At 39.9% G+C, this 21,170-nt stretch overlaps 1 protein-coding gene across 1 annotated transcript in view; it reads left to right on the top strand.

Moving 5' to 3' along the window:
• MYLK3 (myosin light chain kinase 3) overlaps positions 1 to 13,664 on the top strand; it is a 33,423-nt gene extending 19,759 nt beyond the window's left edge. The window contains 5 exon segments of the mRNA XM_043600799.1: positions 4,393 to 4,463; positions 8,921 to 9,049; positions 10,244 to 10,396; positions 11,346 to 11,478; positions 12,755 to 13,664. Of these exon segments, the coding sequence (XP_043456734.1) occupies positions 4,393 to 4,463; positions 8,921 to 9,049; positions 10,244 to 10,396; positions 11,346 to 11,478; positions 12,755 to 12,814 (546 nt within the window). The 3' untranslated portion in view covers positions 12,815 to 13,664.
• The last annotated feature ends 7,506 nt before the right edge of the window (positions 13,665 to 21,170 follow it).

Below are 21,170 nucleotides of genomic sequence, written 5' to 3'. Positions count from 1 at the left end.
AAAACCTATAGACCAATATCCCTTATGAATATATATGCAAAAATCCTCAGTAATATATTAGCAAACTGAATACAACAACATATAAAAAGGATTGTACACATGACAAAGTGGGATTGATTTATCCTAAGAATGCAAGGTTGGCTTAACATATGAAAGTAATCAATGTAATATGCCACATCAATAGAATATAGGACAAAACCGCATGATCATTTCTGTAGAAAAAGACTTAACAAAAACCAGACAACTTTTCATGATGAAAACACGGAATGAACTAGGTATAGAAGGGAACTTTCTCAGCTTGATAAAGGCCATCTATGGAAAACCCACAGCTAATATTATACTTAATGGTAAAAGGTTGAATGCTTTCCCCTTAAGATCAGGTACAAGACAAGGATGTCTGTTCTTGCTGCTGCTATTAAACATTGTACTTGAGGTTCTTACCAGGACAATTAGGCAAGAAAAGAGGTAGAAAGCATCCCGATTGGAAAGGCAGAAGCAAAACTGTCTCTATTCACAGATGACATGATCTTGTGTATAGAAAATCCTAAGAAGGGTGGAGGGAAACTATTAGAACAAATACACAGGTCCAGCAAAGTTAAAGGATATAAGACAAATGTATAAATATCAATTGTATTTCTATATACTAGCAATCAATAATCTGTAAATAAAATTAAGAAAAAGATTCCATTTACAATACAGTAGTCCTCCCCTTATCCCTGGTTTCATTTCCCATGGTTTCAGCCACCTATGGTTGACCACAGTTCAGAAGCAGATGATCCTCCTTCTGACATACAGTTAGAAGGTCAATAGCTGCCTAACACTGCATCATAATGCCTATGTCATTCACCTCACTTCTTGTCATCACATAGGCATTTTATCGTCTCACTTCATTCCAAGAAGAAGGCTGAGTATAGTGCAATAAGATAGTTTGAGGGGGGGCACATTCACATAATTTTTATTAGCAGTACATTTTTATTTATTTTTTATTTTTTTAATTAAAATTTTTTAAATGTTTATTTATTTTTGACAGAGAGAGAGAGACAGAGCATGAGCGGGGGAGGGGCAGAGAGAGAGGGAGACCCAGAATCTGAAGCAGGCTCCAGGCTCTGAGCTGTCAGCACAGAGTCCAACGTGGGGCTCGAACTCACAGACTGCGAGATCATGACCTGAGCCGAAGTCAGACGCTCAACTGACTGAGCCACCCAGGCACCCCAGTATTATTTTTATAATTGTTCTGTTTTATTATTAGTTGTTTTTATCTTACTGTGCCTAATTTATAAGTTAAGTTTTATCATAGATACGTATATATAGGAAGGAACATAGCATATACAAGGTTTGGTACTATCTGTGGTCTCAGGCATCCATGGGGGGTCTTAGAATGTATCCTCCATGAATAAGAGGGACTACTGTAATATATAATCAAATAAAATAGGAATAAATTTAACAGGTGAAGTGCAAGATTTATTTTCTTAAAACCACAGAACATTATTAAAAGAATTTAAAGAAGACCTAATAAATGAAAGACATCCCATGGTCATGGGTTGAAAGACAATATTGTGAAGATGACAATACTCTCCAAATTGATCTATAGATTGAACACAATCTCTGTCAAAATTGCAGCTGGCTTCTTTGCAGAAATCAATGAACTGATCCTAAAACTGAGATGGAAATTCAAGGAATGCAGAATAGCAAAAACAATCTTGAAAAAGAAAAGCAAGCTGGAGGATACACATTTCCCAATTTCAAAATTTACAGCTAAGCTACAGAAATCAAAACAATGAGTTATGTGTATAAAGATGAATAGATAACCCAATGGCATACAACTGAGAGTTCAAAACCAAACCTTTATATATTTGGTCAATTGATTTTTTGATAACTGTGTCATGACAATTCAATGGGGAAAGAATAATCTTTTCAACAGATGGTGCTACGATCCCATGCTTGGTATCCATATGCAAAAGAATACACTCATATTGTAAACAAAAACTAACTCAAAATAGATTGTAGACTTAAATGTAAGACCTAAACTTATAAAATTCTTAGAACACCTAAGAGTAAATCTTTGTGACCTCAGATTATTAGGTGATGATTTCTTAGATATGACTCAAAAGAAAAAGCTAGAAAAGAAAGATAAATTAGACTTTATCAAAATTAAAAACCTTTATGCTCCAAATGATATCATGAAAGTGAAATGACAGCCCACACAATGAGAGAAATATTTCCAAACAATAGATTTGATAAGGGACTTATATCTATAATATATAAAGAACTCTTACACACCAATAATTAAAAGACAAATTAAAATGGGCACAGGATTTGAACAGACATTTATCCAATAAAGATATGCAAATGGGCAATAAGCACATGACAAGTTCTCAACATCATCAGTCACTAGAGAAACACAAATCAAAATTGCAGTGAGATACTATGTTATATTCATTAGACCAGCTAAAATAAAAAAAAAAAGTGACAGACAATAAGAAGTGTTGGCTATGATGTGGAGAAATTAGAACTCTCATACATTGCTGGTAAGATTGTAAAATTGTGCATCCACTTTAGAAAACGTTTCGGCAGTTTTTAAAATGTTAAATGTAGCATCACCATATGATCTAGTCATTTTAACTCTAGGTATGTATTCAAGAGAACTGAAAACATAAGTTGACACCAAAACTTGTACATAAGTGTTCTTAGCAGCATTATGCATTATAGTTCCAAAGTGAAAACAGCTTGAATATTCACTAACAGATGAATAGATACACAAATATGGTACATCCATACAATGGAATATTATTCAGCTATGAAAAAGAATGAGGTACTGATACATACTACAACATGGATGAACCTTGAGGACATTATGCTGAGTGAAAGAAGACAGATGTAAAAGGCCAGCATTTGTATGGTCATTTATATGAAATGTCCAGAATAGGCAAAGCCACAGAGACAGAAAACATGTTAGTTCTTGCCAAGATTTAGGGGTGAGGGAGATGGAGAGTGACTGCAGATGGGTATGAGGTTGTTTTTTTTTTGATGTGATAAAAATATTCTAAAGTTGGATAGTAAGGATTATTACATAACTCTGTGAATGTACTAAAACCCAGGGGATTTTACACTTTAAAAATGGTGAATTTTATATCATCATTATTATTTATATTTATTATTTATACTCCAATAATGCTGCTATAAATATTAAGTTCACTTATTTAATTTTAATTTTTTAATGTGGCTGCTGGAAAAATTTTAAATTATGTATGTAGCTCACATTATATTTCTATCGGACAGTGTTTTTCCAGACCTCACAAAGAAGACATGGAGACTTTAAATCTCCTGCTCCTATCTGAGGCATTCATTGCCTAATTCCATTGCACCAATAAAATCTTCTGTTGAGAGAAATAGTACCTGACATTTGCTTTGGAATCTGTACAGTGTTTTCATGCATATTATGTGGTTCAATCCTCATACCTTCCCAGGAGGAAAGCAGGAAGTGGTTATTATTCCCATTTTATTGATGGAGACACTGAGGTTTCAGGAATGGGAATGGACTCACCTAAAGCCACAGACCCAGATAAAAGACCCCTTGGCCTCAGGCACTGGGCCTTGGGTCTCCAGGGCATTTCTACTGTACACCCTATATGTGTACACCACCCTACCCGTATCCAAATTTGTTTTGCATAAGCAGCAAGCATCGTTCCAGGCCTCAGAGCTGATCTGAAGGACTTAAGAGGAGAAGCATCCCAAGACCACCATCTCTACCCTGTGGGTCACAGCTGTCACCATAACATGGCAGACTGACTGACATTGAGGAGCTCTGATCTCCTTGACTGGAATTCTGAAGCTTTGGTTCTGACCCCTGAGATTCTGATGTAATTGGTCGGGGTTGGGGCCTGGACACTGGGACTTTTGAGGGATCCTCTGATAATTATAATGTGCAGCTAGGCTTTGAAACCATGACCCTGATCCAACAGTCTCAACACAAGCAGCTTATGGGTCAAGTCTGCACCACAGAAGTGTTCTGTTTGACACCTGCACTTGGGTATATGTTTAAATTTGAGTTGCCAGTATTTAAAAGCATGGATTTTTCACATAAAAATATGTATTCTGGCTTCTCTTGAGGACTGGGGAAGTTTGGCAACTGGGCCTGCGTTCCTTCATTGTGACTGGTGGCTGGAGCTGCTTTTCACAGGGCAGGAGGCCACCAGTTCTCCACAGTCTACACAGTTCTTTAGCGTCTCACACCAGCCCACTTTGTTTTCATGATCTATATATCCCTGTAGGGCTGCCCTAGGCCATTTATTGTCTTGGAGGCTGGGAAACTGAGGTCTGTTGACATAAGCATGGGAGTTGACACCTTCTTAGCTCTTGGCTGAGCTAAGCAGACATCTGTTTCTTTTCCAGCCAGAGAACATACTGTGTGTCAATCAGACAGGACATCAAATTAAGATCATTGACTTTGGGCTGGCCAGAAGGTAAGGGGGTTGTGGTTTGACACTTTGACAGAACTCCTTGGGAACTGCTTGTGGCTCTCTTGGATGTGGTTACAGTTCAGATAATTTTTGAGTTTTGGGACTGACACAGAAAACTTTTTCACTGAGAGGCTGGTGGCCTTCAGTTGTACAGATAGGCCTTGTTACTACCCCAGGGGTGGCTTCATGCAGACTTTGCATGACTCTGCTTCTCCTTAAAAGGCTGTGGGATTGATTATACTTCAAACCCCAGTGTGAGCAGAGAGGGTGGGACGGTTCAAGGAGTGCCACTGGGTGGCTGTCCTCAGATCAGTTCTATTCATCCCCCAGGCCTGGGGCCAAGGTGTGCTGAGCTATGTGAGGGATCTAGCACCTTCCCTGTCAGGAAGTGAGTGGTTTAAATAGGAAGGTGCATATGTAACAGTGTAGGGTGATGTTGGGGTATGTGGTTTGGGGCCACTCAAGACTGGTTAAATCTTGGTAAAGTGATGATAACATGAAATACTTGCTGACACGGGCAGTTAGGAAGGTTAAATGAAATAATACACAGAGAGTGCAGACCCATCCTATGAAGGTGGTTAGGTTCTCAAGTTTGAGTACATAAACATCATATATAATTTAAAAAATATCTTGAAGTCCCTTAAAATGCCCAAAGCCTGGTGAAGGACAGTATGTCCATAGTTTTACAAACCTGTCCAGACCAATGTATGATGAATGCCGTGCCTCTGCAGGGTTCTGCTCCCTGGCACGCACACCTAATGGTGCAGGTTTTTAGCAATGGTAGTAACAGACCCTTCATATTGGGGAGGGAATGTCCCCCAAACCTTCAAGTATCCATAGTCTACAAACATGGCAACAGTTGTATGCCCATCCTCCAAGACTCCTCCAGAATTCTATTTCCACCAAGAATGACATTTCTCTGGGAATCACATATTTTCTAGGTAGGTCTTCACACCACAGCTGAATTTTCTTTAAATTTAAACTCTTTAAACTTTCTCTCACCCTGATGGTCATTTTCCACAAAGAAGTTGTTTTTGCCATTTTATAGGCCTAATGGTATCTTCTGCTCCATCCACAAGGGGAAGAAAGCAAAACCTTGTCCCAGTGGAGACAGCCACTTGCCTGAGCTCAGCCTCTGATGTCCAGACCTGCCTCCCACAAGTAGCATTCAAAACCATAGTGGCAATCTTCCTGGGTCAAGTGGTAAATTTACCTCTTTGCAGGGGTCAAAGATGCATTTTCAGTGCCCCCATGATGGATGGGAGGCCACAGATAATGTCATGAGAGTAACAGCAGAGGGAAGTTCATATCATCCTACTGTACCAAATGTACAGTACTGCTTTTCATGAACAGTGCCAAATCCCCCAACCCAAATGCTTCAAAATCACATTCAATTCATAATGTAAATAATTGTTTAATATTTTTGCAAATAATGTCTTATAAAGTTGGGATGCATCCTATACACTTGTGTGTCTTATACACTAGAGCAATGTCTCTGAATCTATTTTTTATTATCACTGCCTGGCTTCCAAAGAGACTTTTTAGACATTTCTCTCCTAATCGCCAGGCCCCTCCTCATGAAATTTAATGCTACAATTGTACTTTGTATCTTTTTATGTTCTGTGGCCCTTTGGAAAGCCAGACACTATTGTAATAGCTAAGACTTTTTGCCCTTCCAAGAATCGGTGTTCACCCCCTTCAGGTAATATTGTCTTCATCAGGAATGTACACCCTCCCAGATGTGTATGTAGTATCCTCACAAATGCCAGATGTCCAATTGCCAAATGAGTATTTACAGTGACAAACTGTGAATTCAGAGCAAAAATTAACCAGCTGAGGCTCCTGTGTTCTGGGAAGTCTTCTCTGAGCAGCTAAAAAGGAGCGATGGACAAGGTGTTGTTATCTGTGGGCGGTAGGATACTGGTAAATGTTTAACAATCAGTTGTAGGGGCGGGCGGGATGGGGATGGGGTTTGATTTGTAACCTTTGCTAATTTTGGCTGACTTCAAACTACTGACATGACATCACTGAATACAGAGTTGGGAGGAGATGTACACAATTGACTCTCATGCACCCATGAGAAGTGGCTCCAGCACAACACTGCTGGGGGTGAGGGTGAGGGTGGTGGTGGGGGGATGGGAGGGTGAGGGGCTGGGGTGGTGTCAGTATAGGATGTACACTGCACATGTGCAGGCTTTCTCAGGGAAGGTAGGAGCTGGGGTGGGGATGGGGGAGGGAGATACAGTGAAGATGAGGGCATTAATAGGGAGTCCTGAATGTCATGGCTAAGAAGCTGGAACATTATACTATAGGCCACTGAGTGTTGCCTGCTGGAGAGGTGAAAAAGGCTGTAGGTCAACTCACCAAACATCAGTTAGTCAAAATCTGAGTCATCCATCCCAAACTGTCTGATAAATTCATTAACATAGTCAAAGGCATTGATGACAATAATTTTTGCTGATGAACCAGAGGCAGAGAGCAAGTTCAAGAAAATAAACATGCAGAGCCACATTTAAGAGAAGGCCACCCACATAAAACTGCTGGGCACTGGGGAAGTGCAGGTGTCTGGAACACGTGGTACTCAGGAAACCGCACTCAGCAGAGCTGTGCTGACAGAGTCACAGGCTCTGGCTGTAGGCAAAAGGAAAACATCAAAAACATCCTCAACAGTCCAGCAAACTGGCCATTGGGCGAAAGGATCATTTGGCAAATTGGGTTTTGCCAAATTGGCCTGCTTCCTCGGAAGCAGGAACAATCTGTGAGGGAATGTGCAGGTTGAGCATATTTTATATGTCACAGGAATTAAATGTTTATAAAGAGGGAGGAAAAGCCAATTTTTTCCTGTAATACAAACCATAGAAAGTAAAGTTGTATTTCTGGGTGGAGCTATTAGAAGGTACTGAGATTGTCAGTGGGGTTATGGTCATGTAGGGGGCACATACGGATGTTCAGAGGCTGTGACATCCAGCAAGAAGGACCAACATTACCCCAGGTTGGGCAGTGAGAGCCATCGGTGGGTCTAAGTAGGTTCATGTCAAGGGTCAAGGATAGGGACAGGATGGGAAGTTTACTCTTGGTCTCCAGAATGTTGCTCCAGTGCTCAGATTGGAATCCAAGCCTATTTCATCAGATATTTTGGCAGGGAAAGAAGATGCCCACCCCGAACCTTGTGACGCTACAACCTCATAGGTGACCCTATGGTCACAGAGGGCCTTATGCTAGGAATTTGGAGAGGGGGTCTTGGTGGATATTTTGACATTTAGGCTTAGTTACTGCCACAGTACTGCTGTTTAACAAATGATTCAAAACTGCAGAGGCTTAAAACAATCATTTATTCTCAACCACACTGGTGTGAATCACCAGTGGTGGGGGGTGGTACATGATATTCTGGACCTAACTCACAGCAGCTCATGACAAGGAACCTGTAAACAGTTGTCAAAACACACCATTAATTAAAAAGTCCTCTGTCTCTGAATTTGACCACTTTTGGTACCATACCTAAGTGGAACTATATAGTATTTGGTTTTTTTGCAAATGACTTCTTTCACTTAGCATAATGTCCTGGAGGTTCACCCATTTGTAGCATGTGTCAGAATAGCCTTATATTTTAAGACTGAATAATATTCCACTATATTATTACCTACCACATTATTATTATGTATTTTTATCTACCATATTTTACTTATGCAGTCATCCATTGATAGACACTTACTTGGGTTACTTCCTCCATTTGGCTATTGTGAATAATGCTGCTATGAACACAGGTATATAAATATCTCCTCATGATTCTGCTTTCAATTTTTTTGGATATATACCCAGAAGCGAGATTGCTGGATCATATGGTAGTTCTACTTTTAATTTTTTGAGGAACTGCCATACTGTTCTCCATAGCAACTGCACTATTTTACATTCCCACCAGCAAGGGTTCTAACTTCCCCACACCCTAGCCAACTCTTGCTATTTTCTGATCTTTTGTTTGTTTGGTTGTTTTATAGTAGCAATGATGTGCAGTGGTGTCTCATTGTGGTTTTGATTTGCATTTTCCTGATGATTTGTGATATTGAACATATTTGCTTTTTCTAATTCTTACTGTCATCTCTCCAACAATAATGGTCACACTACCAGAGTGGACCTCCACAGAGAGCTGCTATCCAATTTGTTTGTGTTTGCTCATGTGGTTGCATGCCAAATAAGATACACTGATCTTCTCTCCTTTTGACATTGTAACTGCTAGGAGGAAGAGGACTATGGTTTTCTGATTCTCCCTAGTGACTTAGGAAAGTCTAAAGTTGGGGCCTGGGAGTATGATGATTATCCAGAAAACCACACGTGGTGGGATGTGAGGTCCAGACAACATGGCAGACAGGAAGGGTTGGGAATGTCTAGCTCTGACCAGGAATTAGTCCCAGGAATTCTCTCAGGGCTCACTCCCATGGTCCTCTGCATCCTGTTGTCCCCAGGTACAAGCCTCGGGAGAAGCTTAAGGTGAACTTCGGCACTCCAGAGTTCCTGGCCCCAGAAGTCGTCAACTATGAATTTGTGTCCTTCCCTACAGACATGTGGAGTGTGGGGGTCATTACCTACATGCTGTGAGTGCCCAGGAGCCTGGCTCCTAGTGAGAATAGGGGCCATCTGTTTTAGTTTGGGATCCTTAGAAGCAGAGAAAATTTGAGTGTGGAGTCATTTATTTGAGAGCTGTTCCCAGGAAATGCCAACAGAGGACTAAGGGAGTGAGATGGGAGAAGACACCAGTAAAGCATGTGTTATTGAGCACTTACCACTCTAGGCAACTGGAGTTGAATACTGTCGGGGAAGTCTGGGATCCATCATGGAACAGCCCCTCACAGTTATTCTGGGGGGGGGGGTGTAAGGGTGTTTATACACCAACTCTTACCAGTTATTGCTTGTGAGCTGGTCCTGAGAGCATTGGTTCCTTGAAACTTCTGGGTGGATAAAGCAGCTCCCACCAGAGAAGAATCTCTCCAGCAAGGAAATGCATGTGCTATAGTACAAGTGGGGCTGGAGTGCACCAGAGCGGTAAGGAGAGGAGATGGACAGGGCAGAACACTGTCTGATGTATCATCTAACTTGTCCCTCCTGTCCTGTGCTTCCTGTTATCTATGGACTGAGGAAGCAGAGTTAGCATGGACTGAGAGGAGATATGTACACAGACTAAGCATCCTTGTCTCTCTGTGAATTCCCTTGGTTATCTCCTCTGAGGTCCAATCAAGTCATGCTTTGCTCCCAGATTTGTCATTATGGCATAATTGCTACCTTGTGACCCCACACTTTGTATGTGTGTACCTCACCAGGTGGGGGAAGTCTGAGGCCCGAGGCCAGCCAGAGTGTCCTATCTCTCTACCCTCACTCTAGAGGGACCTAATGAAGCCAGTTTTCCTTTGCCCCTGAGGCCTGGAGTAATATTTAAATGAGCCAGGCTGTATCAGAGACATATTAGGATATTTTTAAATTAAGTTAACATGTATTTCATAAATGGACATATTGGATTGGGTCTCAATTTATTCTTAGACTTCAGGCTAAGGGGAAAATAGGTAAGCATGACGGAGGATTTATTCAAACACTCTTCATGCCTCTAAATTTTTAGTCCTGCCACTTCCTCCCCTAATAGAACACACTGGACTATCTCCTGTTGAGAAGTAATAGGGGTACTTTTCTTTTGAATTCTGGTTAGAGCTGCTTGTACCTTGTAAGACCTCTATCCCGTCATTGCATTTTGGCAGATATGGCTTCTACATACTGACAGTCCTTTTTCTCCTCTGTAGACTCAGTGGTTTATCCCCATTTCTAGGGGAAACAGATGCAGAGACCATGAATTTCATTGTGAACTGTAGCTGGGAGTTTGACGCTGACACCTTTGAAGGGCTGTCAGAAGAGGCCAAGGACTTTGTTTCCCGCCTGCTGGTCAAAGAGAAGAGGTACTGTTAATTGCTTGTCATTCAGAAACCATTCTGATGGTGACCATCCATCTGGGTGCTGTGAAGATCAGGCTGGTGCTGTGCTTTCTCTGGACCAGTTCTGTCCAAGATTTCTTAGTCTGCTATGGCTTTGGAACAAAAAAGGTAACAGGGAAAGAGATGAAGGAAATAAAAAAAATAAACAACAGGAGCATAAAATCTAGATAGAGTTTTAGAAAGGACCACATATATAAATTAGTCCTTGGTAAGTTATCAAGTAATCACTTTAATAGATTAATGTTGAAAAAAGGTTGAGATATGCAGATGTTATTCCCCAGAATAAGAGCCAGAAAACCTCATTTGTTGATAATGAAGACCTACTTAGTTTTCAGCAGGCATATCAAAGTCATGGGTTGAACCATGGAGTTTTCTGATACTCAGAGACTCAGACATAAAGAAATAATGGCAAATGACCCAGGGTGAGGCCCAAGAGTCTGAGCTCTGAGACAGCCCATAGTTCCCTGGCCTTTACTATTTTCTTCTTCTGATTGTGAAAAGTTATGAGTGGTAAAATATTTCTAATTCAAATGAACAAAAAGGACATCATTCTCTGGAAGGAGAGACAAGCTTCTTTCAAGAGTTATGCTCTTTTTCTTCTTAAGAGCAATTGCAGGCCCACCTGGCCTTCCTACTTCCTGCCTCAATTTCCCAGCTCTTTCTGGAGGAGGTGATTAATTACTGTGATACATTCCCTCTGTAGAAAGCAGGGAACATTTTTGTTGATGACTTTCTTTTACTTTTAAGGAAGGGAATTTTAGACATAAGGAGTTCCTTTTTAGTTTGTGGCATGAATCTGCTTGAATGATTAATCGATTCACTGATTAACACTTCCTACCCAGCTGAACCAATTTCTGGAAAACCAGAAAAGGCAACCCTAACTAAAAGTTTCAACCTCTGTTTGATTTCACAGTTGCAGAATGAGTGCCACGCAGTGCCTGAAACATGAGTGGTTGAATAATTTGCCTGCCAAAGCTTCAAAATCCAAAGTTTGTCTCAAATCCCAATTATTACTGCAGAAATACATGGCTCAGAGGAAATGGAAGGTATCTGTTTTGTTTGTTTTTTTAAGGTAGCATTTGTCTTTTTAATGTGTCCTTTGAAAGAAATGTTGCTAAGTTTTAACTTACATTTTCATTCTAAATAGATTATTTGGGAGGGAAAAAAAAAGTCTCTTATATCAAAACCTGTGATCTTGATTAAAGAATGCCACAGACCAAAACTAACTGGTATAAAGGTGGCATTTAGTTCATACTTATATGGACAATTGAAAGGACAGAATAAAGTTTGAGCATATGTTCTCAGTAACAGTAGTAGGGAAGTGCTTGGAACTTACTGCCTGAAGCTTGAGATGTGACTCCTCCACATTTCAGAAAGAGGGGCTGGGAAAGCCCTATTAGGTTTTAAAAGCTTCATAATTTTGTTTACAACAGAACCCTTTGGTATCATGGATATAAAAAGAAAAATTGCTTTCCAGGAAAAGTGGCTTTCCAACATTTTGTTATCAACTCAGATCCTCACTAAAAAACAAAAATAAAAGCCTTTACCTAGAGAGCCAGTATATAAAAATATGTATACATACATACACATATGAAACAAAAACATCCCAGCCTTTGCTAAACAGAGTGAAATACACTCTGATATTTTCTGTTCTATGGTATTTGGTTTCATTAAAAAAAGTGCTGGTCATAAACCACCAATTTGACTTCATGACCCACTGGTGGATTTTTTTTTTAAATATATTAAATTTATTGTCAAATTGATTTCCATACAACACCCAGTGCTCATCCCAAAAGATGTCCTCTTCAATGCCCATCACCTCCCCTCCCCTCCCTCCCACCCATCAACCCTCAGTTTGTTCTCAGTTTTTAAGTGTCTCTTATGCTTTGGCTCTCTCCCACTCTAACCTCTTTTTTTTTTTTTTCCTTCCCCTCCCCCACGGGTTTCTGTTAAGTTTCTCAGGATCCACATAAGAGTGAAAACATATGGTATCTGTCTTTCTCTGTATGGCTTATTTCACTTAGCATCACACTCTCCAGTTCACTGGTGGATTTTGAATCACAATTTGAAAAGTCCCATTCCAGTGGGCTCCATTTTTCACAAGAAGAGGGTATATTTTCTCACTTCATAACTTGCTCCCAAATGCTCCAGAGTCATGGGGCTGTTCTACTGGAATTTTGCCACAAACTTGTTTTCCCCATTAGATTCTCAGTTTTGAACAAACCCAAGTGGCTAAACTTGCTTAAGTCCTTTTATTTCTTCTTAAAACAATTAGTCTAAAAATATACTTTTTATCCTTTTTTCCCCCTCTCTAACACCAAGAAACATTTCTACGTGGTGACTGCTGCCAACAGGCTAAGGAAATTTCCAACTTGTCCCTAATTCTCAACTCGGCTGCTCCCATGGGCCCAGAAGTTATGGACTGGTGGTGAAGTGATGACTCAAGATTTTTAATAATCCAGTCTTGTAATGATACTGATTTCATCTTTTTTGTAAAGAAAGGTTATGGCTGTTGCCTTCCTTGTGGGTGAAAAGTGGCTGTAAGGAAAGTGACCCGACCTTTTTTTTTTCTGCCTTGTAAGATCATACTAAGTTGAAATGCTGTGTTTACTTCTCAAGTACACCTACTTTTGATGATAAGTATAGGCATGCTTTAGGTAGGTAGGAAAGCTTCTACTTTGTATATGTCAAATTTAAAGTCTAAGCTTACTCTGATTAGAGAACTCAGTAGACTGTTACACAGAGGTATGTTATGCAGCGTTATCTCCTCCAGTACAAAGAATTCCTAGAATTTTGATTTGCTCAAGTGTGAGCTGACATTTTATTGTACTACCCTGTTCTTGTGGAAAGCAATGTAGATTTAGGGGTAGTGATCCTCAAATTTGTTTTAACTTGTGCTCCGTTTTGGGAAACAAACCATGCATCCTTTAATATTCTTTGAAACTTCAAAATACACCATATCACCTGTCATGGCTAAATCAGAACAATGATCATTTTGAATGTGCTTTTTAAATCCATACACATCTCCACCGTCTCCTAAGTGGTCCTATTCTGGCACTGGTAGTCTCACTTCTGACCTCCCTTCCTCAGATTTATGGTCTAGGAAGTCTGGATACTGATATGCAACATGTAAAAGAGATATAAGAGTGTAAAATGATTTTCAGTCTTCTGAGAGAAACACAGAATGATACATCATGAGACAATAAACTGCTGTTCTACTGCTTTATGGATATACCACTTTTAATGTTGTCATTTAACTAACTTATAAAATGATTAACAAGAAGTACTTTATTATTTGAAAGTAAAGAATGCTTTTAATTTCCTCGCTTATAACCTGATTTTTGTGCTATTCCCATGAACTCAAGTCAGAAGTTTTCTGTTTTTTTTTTTTTTTAAGTTTATGTATTTATTTTGAGAGAGAGAGAGAGAGAGTGTGTGCTTGGAGGGGCAGAAAGAGAGCGAGAGAATCCCAAGCAGGCTCCATGCCACCAGCACAGAGCCCTACGCAGGGCTTGAATTCATGAACCGTGAGATCATGATTTGAGCCAAACCAAGAGTCAGATGTGCAAATGACTGAGCCATCCAAGTGCCCCTTGGGTCAGCAGTTTTAATAGGAGTAGTTACTTTTATTTATTTATTTTTATTTTTTAATTTTTGAAAGAGAGAGAGCACAAGCACAGGAGAGGGGCAGAGGGAGGGATGGAAGGAATCTCAGGCAGGCTCCATGCTCAGTGTGGAGCCTGATGCGGGGCTCAATCCCGTGACCCTATGATCATGACCTGAGCTGAAATCAAGAGTTGTAGGCTCAACTGACTGAGCCACTCAAGAGCCCCAGGAGTACTTACTTTAATTTTTAATTAGCCATTCAACAGTTTCATAGGCTTTCAGGATTTTTGTCCAAATGAAGAACCCCCCTTTACCAGTTTTTGGCAGAGGAAACGGGTGTGGGGAGGGAGGCAGAAAGAGGTGAGGTGAAACCTGCTGCTGCAGTTCTCAAATTGTAACTTTCCTTGGAAGGCTAACTCTTGTCAGGAACTAAGATTTTCAGTACCAGCGTATCTAGGCCTGCCAAGCTGGCCTAGTGAATGAACATCAGAAGAGATGGCTGCTGGAAACCTCCCTTTTGTAGGAGAATACAGTGATTTGGTAAAATACCTTATTTTAAATCAAGAGTTATTCTGTGGAAAGGTTTTATGAGGGCAGCCTCCAGAAGGAGCCACAGAGGTTATCTTACAGTTCTGTCAGGTACGGTGAGTCTTACCTTCTTTGGGACTTCAGACTCTTGGTGCTATGAATCTTCTTCCCAGAGATAAATGTAGTTACCTTGATCTAGAGTAGCACTGTCAGAAATATATGAGCCATATACATAATTTTAAAATTTTGAATAGCTCCTCCAAAAAAACCTGGTGAAATTAATTTTAATAATTTAACACAGTAAGTCAAAAATACTATTTCAATTTATAATCAACATAAAAAACTATTAATGAGGTATTTTCTATTCTTTTTCTCACACAGAATCCCCAAAATCTGGAGTGTATTTTACACTTAAAATACATTTCAATTCAGATACTAGATTTTCATCAGATATGCTTAGTTTGGATTTAGATTTCATGAAACTTACTGTGGAAAAATATAATCAGATACTCAAGTTGTTCAAAACACCTTAAATGTTTTCTAGTAGATATCCACTTTTACATTTAATTTAAATTAAATAAAGATAGAAATTCAGTCCTATAGTTGCATTAGCCATATTTTAAGTGCTTAATAGCCACATGTTGTTGTTAGTGGCTTCTATATCGGATGGGGTAGATATAGAATCCTTTGCCTGTCAAATTTTAATTTTTTCTCCCTGTATGCTGTTATTCTTTACCTAGAGTCTCCTTCAGGGCTTTGTTTAGGTGAAGCCCACACAAATGTAAGTTGAGGTGATTTTAGCCTACCTTATCTGAAATTTGAGGGAGCTTTTAAAGCTTTAATTTTTTGGATATTTTTGGTCCTCTATTTTGCTGATATGTACTTAGCTCAAAAATTTTTTAGATTGCAACTGTGCTGCTATGGACTATTTCTAATGGACTTTCCATTTGAATGAATAAAGAGTGATTGGAAACTGCTGGGCAGAGAAACTGTAAAAAATAGGACCCACTTTTATAACTGTCAGGTTGGTGTGCTTGTGGGGTAAAAGGCATTCTTCCACTTTTGATGGATATGTATCCATTGTGGTCATGCCCACACTTTCACTCAGCAATTTCATTTCTAGAACACTTGAACAGAGATCTATGCAAAACGTTAACTGTAGCACTATTGCTAATGGCTGAATGAAAACAATCTCATTTGCCTATCAGTATGGATTTAGTTAAATAAATTTTGCCACATCCATATAGGGAAATAACTTGTAGCTGTTAAACATAGATCTAGATGTACTGACAGCCATCTTTCCATTACAGGAAAATTATTATATATATATGTATATATATATATACACACACACACACACACATATATATATACATATATATGTATATATATGTATATATATATATGGCATCATCCTATTTGTGGAGAGACATATGCTTATACATGCATTAAATTTTTTTAAATGTTCATTTATTTTTGAGAGAGAGAAAGTGTAAGTGGGGGAGAGGCAGAGAGAGAGGGAGACACAGAATCTGAAGCAGGCTCCAGGCTCCAAGCTGTAAGCACAGAGTCCAACTCAGGGCTAAATTGCAAAATCATGACCCAAACCTAAGTCAGACGCTTAACTGACTGAGCCACTCAGGTGCCTCTAAAATTTTCTAGGGGGAATTCCACTTTTCACTTCACAACTTTCTGAATAATTTGAATTTTTATTTTTACAATGAGCATGTATTGCTTTTATAATTAAAAATTAGCAATGCAATGTCAAGTGTGGACCTTGCTTTGACACTGATTTGAGCAAACAATAAAAGATATTTCTGAGACATCCAGAGAAATAAAATTCTAAATTGCATATTTAATAATACATAGAATTTCTAATTTCTATTAATTTTGTGAGGTATGATAATGGTAATGTGGCTATAATGTAAGTTAAATGACTTCAGGAAAAAAGTGGATACAGTTAAGTAAGTGTGGTAAAATCTTTGTTAACAATTGGGTCTGAGTGATCTATATGGAGTTTCATTATACTGTTCTCTTTATTCTATACATTCGAAAATTTTCATTATACTATTCTCTTTACTATTCTATACATTTGATATAAAGGTTTTTTTTAATTTTTTTTCAACGTTTTTTATTTATTTTTGGGACAGAGAGAGACAGCGCACGAACGGGGGAGGGGCAGAGAGAGAGGGAGACACAGAATCAGAAACAGGCTCCAGGCTCTGAGCCATCAGCCCAGAGCCGACGTGGGGCTCGAACTCACGGACCGTGAGATCGTGACCTGGCTGAAGTCGGACGCTTAACCAACTGCGCCACCCAGGCGCCCCTGATATAAAGTTTTTAAATCAGTTAAATAAACACCATAAAGAGGTGTTAAAGAACGGAGCTTCAGGGGCTTGGTTAGGATGGCAGAGGAGTAGAATGACCCTAAGCTTGCCTCCTCCCTCGAACACAGCTATATAAATATCAAATCATTCTGAACACACAAGAAATCAATCTGAAGACTGAGACAACAAAGCTCTGCACATCGATGAGCAGAAAAACAACCACCTTGTGGAAGGTAGGAACTGTGAGAGTTCATTTGGGAGTGAAAAGAGCTATGGGCCTTGTCGATGGGAGGGAACCCTGACTGTGGAGAGAAGAGCGAGAGTAAAAGAAAGAAGGAAAGAAAATATGTGCAGGGTATTACACAGGAAAAACTCTTCCTCAAAGCCAAAGACTGGGGGGGGGGGGGGGGGGGGGGGAGGGGATGATTTAAATATTAAGTTAAAAAAAATTTTTTTTTCAACGTTTATTTATTTTTGGGGGGACAGAGAGAGACAGAGCATGAACGGGGGAGGGGCAGAGAGAGAGGGAGACACAGAATCAGAAACAGGCTCCAGGCTCTGAGCCATCAGCCCAGAGCCGACGCGGGGCTCGAACTCACGGACCGCGAGATCCTGACCTGGCTGAAGTCGGACGCTTAACTGACTGCGCCACCCAGGCGCCCCTATTAAGTTTTTTTTTATAAACAGTGGAGCACAGGGGCACCTGGGTTGCTCAGTGGTTGGGCAACCGACTTGGGCTCAGGTCATGATCTCACAATTTGTGAGTTCGAGCCCCGCATGGGGCTCTGTGCTGACAGCTCGGAGCCTGGAGCCTGCTTCAGATTCTGTGTCTCCCTCTCTCTCTCTGCCTCTCCCCCACTCGCACTCTGTCTCTCAAAAATGAATAAACATTAAAAAAAAATTAAAAAATAAAACAAACAGTGGAGCACAGAGTCTGAAGTTTCAGAGGTTAGCGCCATGGCCAGGGTCATTCATACCTGGCAGTGTTCCCGTTGGGGAGCAGGAAGGACAACCAGCCAGCAGCATGGTCTGAAGATCCCCTTGGCTGCACGGGGAGAAAGTTCCCTTGCTTGGAGTGCCTTTTAGGAGAGGTGATACATTACGGCTTCTCCAGTGGCAAAAGATCCTGCAGGGCTTTGAGCTACCCCATTCCTCAGCATAGGAACAAAGACGCAGGCTGAGGGCAGTAAACTCTAGTGCTAGCTTAGTGCTGTGATTATTCCTAACTGCTGCGTGGTCACGCGACCATTTTCTGGGACAAGCCGGCACCAGCCACAGAGCAGTGAGACCCTCCTCCAGAGGATCAGAGCAGGTCTGGGCCATGGGGGTCTTTGAAGTTTAGAGTTTGAAACACAGCCATGTTTGAGATAAAACACAGGAGGGCTGTGCTCCCTGGCAGGCAGACAGCTTGGACACAGGGTGAAGATGGATCTAAGGGAAGTCTGTGACACAGGACGGCTGATTGCTTGTCTGAGAGCTTCCTGAGGGGTGGTGGGTACAAGCTCCCCACTCCAGAAATGAGAGCAAAGACATTTTCACCCCCTGCCCACCAGCACTGACAGACCTCAGTGAGCTAAACAGTGCCACCAAGTGGAGACCAGAGCGGCTAAACCAAGCCGCGCTCCTCTGAGCTCAGCAAGTTCATCCCCACTAGGGCAAGTTGCCCTGAGAATCAGTGCAATAGGCCCTTCACTCAGGAGACCAGCACAAACCTCTAAGGCAAACCAAGTCTACTGATCATAGAGTCCTGCAAAGCTTTACCTTTAGAGGAAATAGGATAGCTTCCTTTTTATTTATTTATTTTTACTTTTAAAGTTATTCTTTGATATATTTTTAAATTTTTAAAATTTTTATTCATTCAAATATATATGTTTTACTGCTATTTTGTTAGCTTCCTTTAACAAGCAGACCAAAATACATATACGATCTTTTTTTTTTTTTTTTCTGGGCAAAAATGACAAGATGGAGGAATTCACCGCAAAAGAATAGGAAGTAGAAATTACAACCAGGGATTTAATCAATACAGATGTATTGAACTAAACATCTTAAACTTAAAACAACAATTATAAGGATACTAGCTGGGCTTGAAAAAAGGCATAGAAGACACTAGAGAATCCATTACTGCAGAGATAAAAGAACTAAAATCTAGTCACACCAAAATTAAAAATCCTATAACCGAGATGCAAACCTAAATAGATGCCAAAACAACAAGGGTGGATGAAGCAGAGGAATAATCAGTGATATAGAAGATAAAATTATGGAAAATAATGAAGCTGAAAATAAAAGGGAAACAATGGTGATGGATCACAAACGTAGACTTAAGGAACTCTGAGACTTTTTTTCATAATTAGTATTACTTTATTATTGTTTTATTTATTGGTTTCAGTAGAATTTAGTGATTCATTACTTTACATATAACACCCAGTGGTCATCACAATAAGTGCCCTACTTAATTCCCATCACCCAGCCTATCCCCCCAACCCCAGCAATTACCTAAAATGTAATAAAATTCATATCATATGAGTCCCAAAAGAGGAAGAGCGGGGAAAAGAGGCAGGTTTATTTGAGCAAATTTTAGCTGAAAATTTCCTTAATCCGGGGGAGGTTACAGACATCTAAATCCAAAAAGCACAGAAAACTCCAGTTAAATTCAACAAAAACTGGCCATCACCTAGACATATCACAATCAAATTCACAAAATACACAGACAAGGAAAAAATCCTGAAAGCAGCAGGGGAAAAAAGTCCTTAACCTACAAGGGAAGACAGACCAGATTTGCAGATCTGTCCATAGAAACTTGACCAGAAGGGAATGGCAGGATATATTCAACATGATCAATGGGAAAAATATGCAGCCAAGAATACTTTACCCAGCAAGGCTTTCATTCGGGATGGAAAGAGAGAGAAAAATGAAAGGAGTTCACTAAACCAGCCTTGCAAGAAATACTAGAGGGGACTTTTTTTTTTTTAATGTTTATTTATTTTTGAGAGAAAGAGAGAGTGGGAGGGGCAGAAAGAGAAGGGGACAGAGAATCTGATATGGGCTCTGTGCTGGCAGCAGAGAGCCTGATGTAGGGCTTGGTATCATGAACTGTGAGATCATAAACTGAGCTAAAGTTGTAAACTTAACTGGGCCACCTGGTTTCCCCAAAGGGGATTATCTGAGTGGGGGCAAAAAGACCAAAAGGAACAAAGACTAGAAAGGAATAGAGAACATCACCAGAAACACAAGCATTACAGAGCCAAACACATGGCACTAAATTCATATCTTTCAATAAATTGCTCTGAATATAAATGGGTTTAATGCTTCAATCAAAAGACATAGGGTATCAGAATGGATAAAAAAATGAAGACCCACATATATACTGCTTACAAGAGACTCTTTATTTTGTTTTAATTTAATTTTTTTATTAATTTATTTTTAAATTTACATCCAACTTAGCATATAGTGCAACAATGACTTCAGGAGATTTCTTAATGATCCTTACCCATTTAGCCCATCCCCACTCCCACAACCCCTCTGGGAACCCTGTGTTCATTCTCCATATTTAAAAAAATTTTTTTAAACGTTTATTTTTTTGAGAGACAGACAGAGACAGTGTGAGCAGAAGAGAGGCAGAGAGAGATGGAGACACAGAATCCGAAGCAGGCTCCAGGCTCTGAGCTGTCAGCACAGAGCCCGATGTGGGGCTCAAACTCATGAACTGTGAGATTATGACCTGAGCCAAAGTCAGATGTTCAACTGACTGGGCCACCTAGGCACCCCTGTTTGTTCTCCATATTTAAGAATCTCTTATGTTTTGTTCTCCTCCCTGTTTTTATATTATTTTTGCTTCCCTTCCCTTATATTCATCCATTTTGTATCTTAAAGTCCTCATATGAGTAAAGTCATAGGATATTTGTCTTTCTCTAATTTCGCTTAGCATGATCCCTCTAGTCCCATCCACTTAGATGCAAATGGCAAGATTTTATTCTTTTTGATTGCCAAGTAATACTCCATTGTATGTATATACGACTTCTTCTTTACCCATTCATCTATCAATGGACATTTGGACTAAAAGAGACTCATTTTAGACCTGAGGACACCTGCAGATTGAAAGTAAGGGGATGGAGAACCATCTATCATGCTAATGGTCATCAAAAGAAAGCTAGAGTAGCTACACTTGTATCAGACAAACTAGATTTTAAAATAAAGACTGTAACAAGAGATGAAGAAAGGCATTATATCATAATTAAGGGATCTATCCATCAAGAAGATCTAGCAATTGTAAATATTTA

Source organism: Prionailurus bengalensis, chromosome E2, assembly GCF_016509475.1.
Source record: "Prionailurus bengalensis isolate Pbe53 chromosome E2, Fcat_Pben_1.1_paternal_pri, whole genome shotgun sequence".
In the NCBI taxonomy this organism is placed as follows: domain Eukaryota; kingdom Metazoa; phylum Chordata; class Mammalia; order Carnivora; family Felidae; genus Prionailurus; species Prionailurus bengalensis.
The sequence above is the reverse complement of the archived record's forward strand: the minus strand, read 5'-3'. Positions and strand labels throughout refer to the sequence as shown.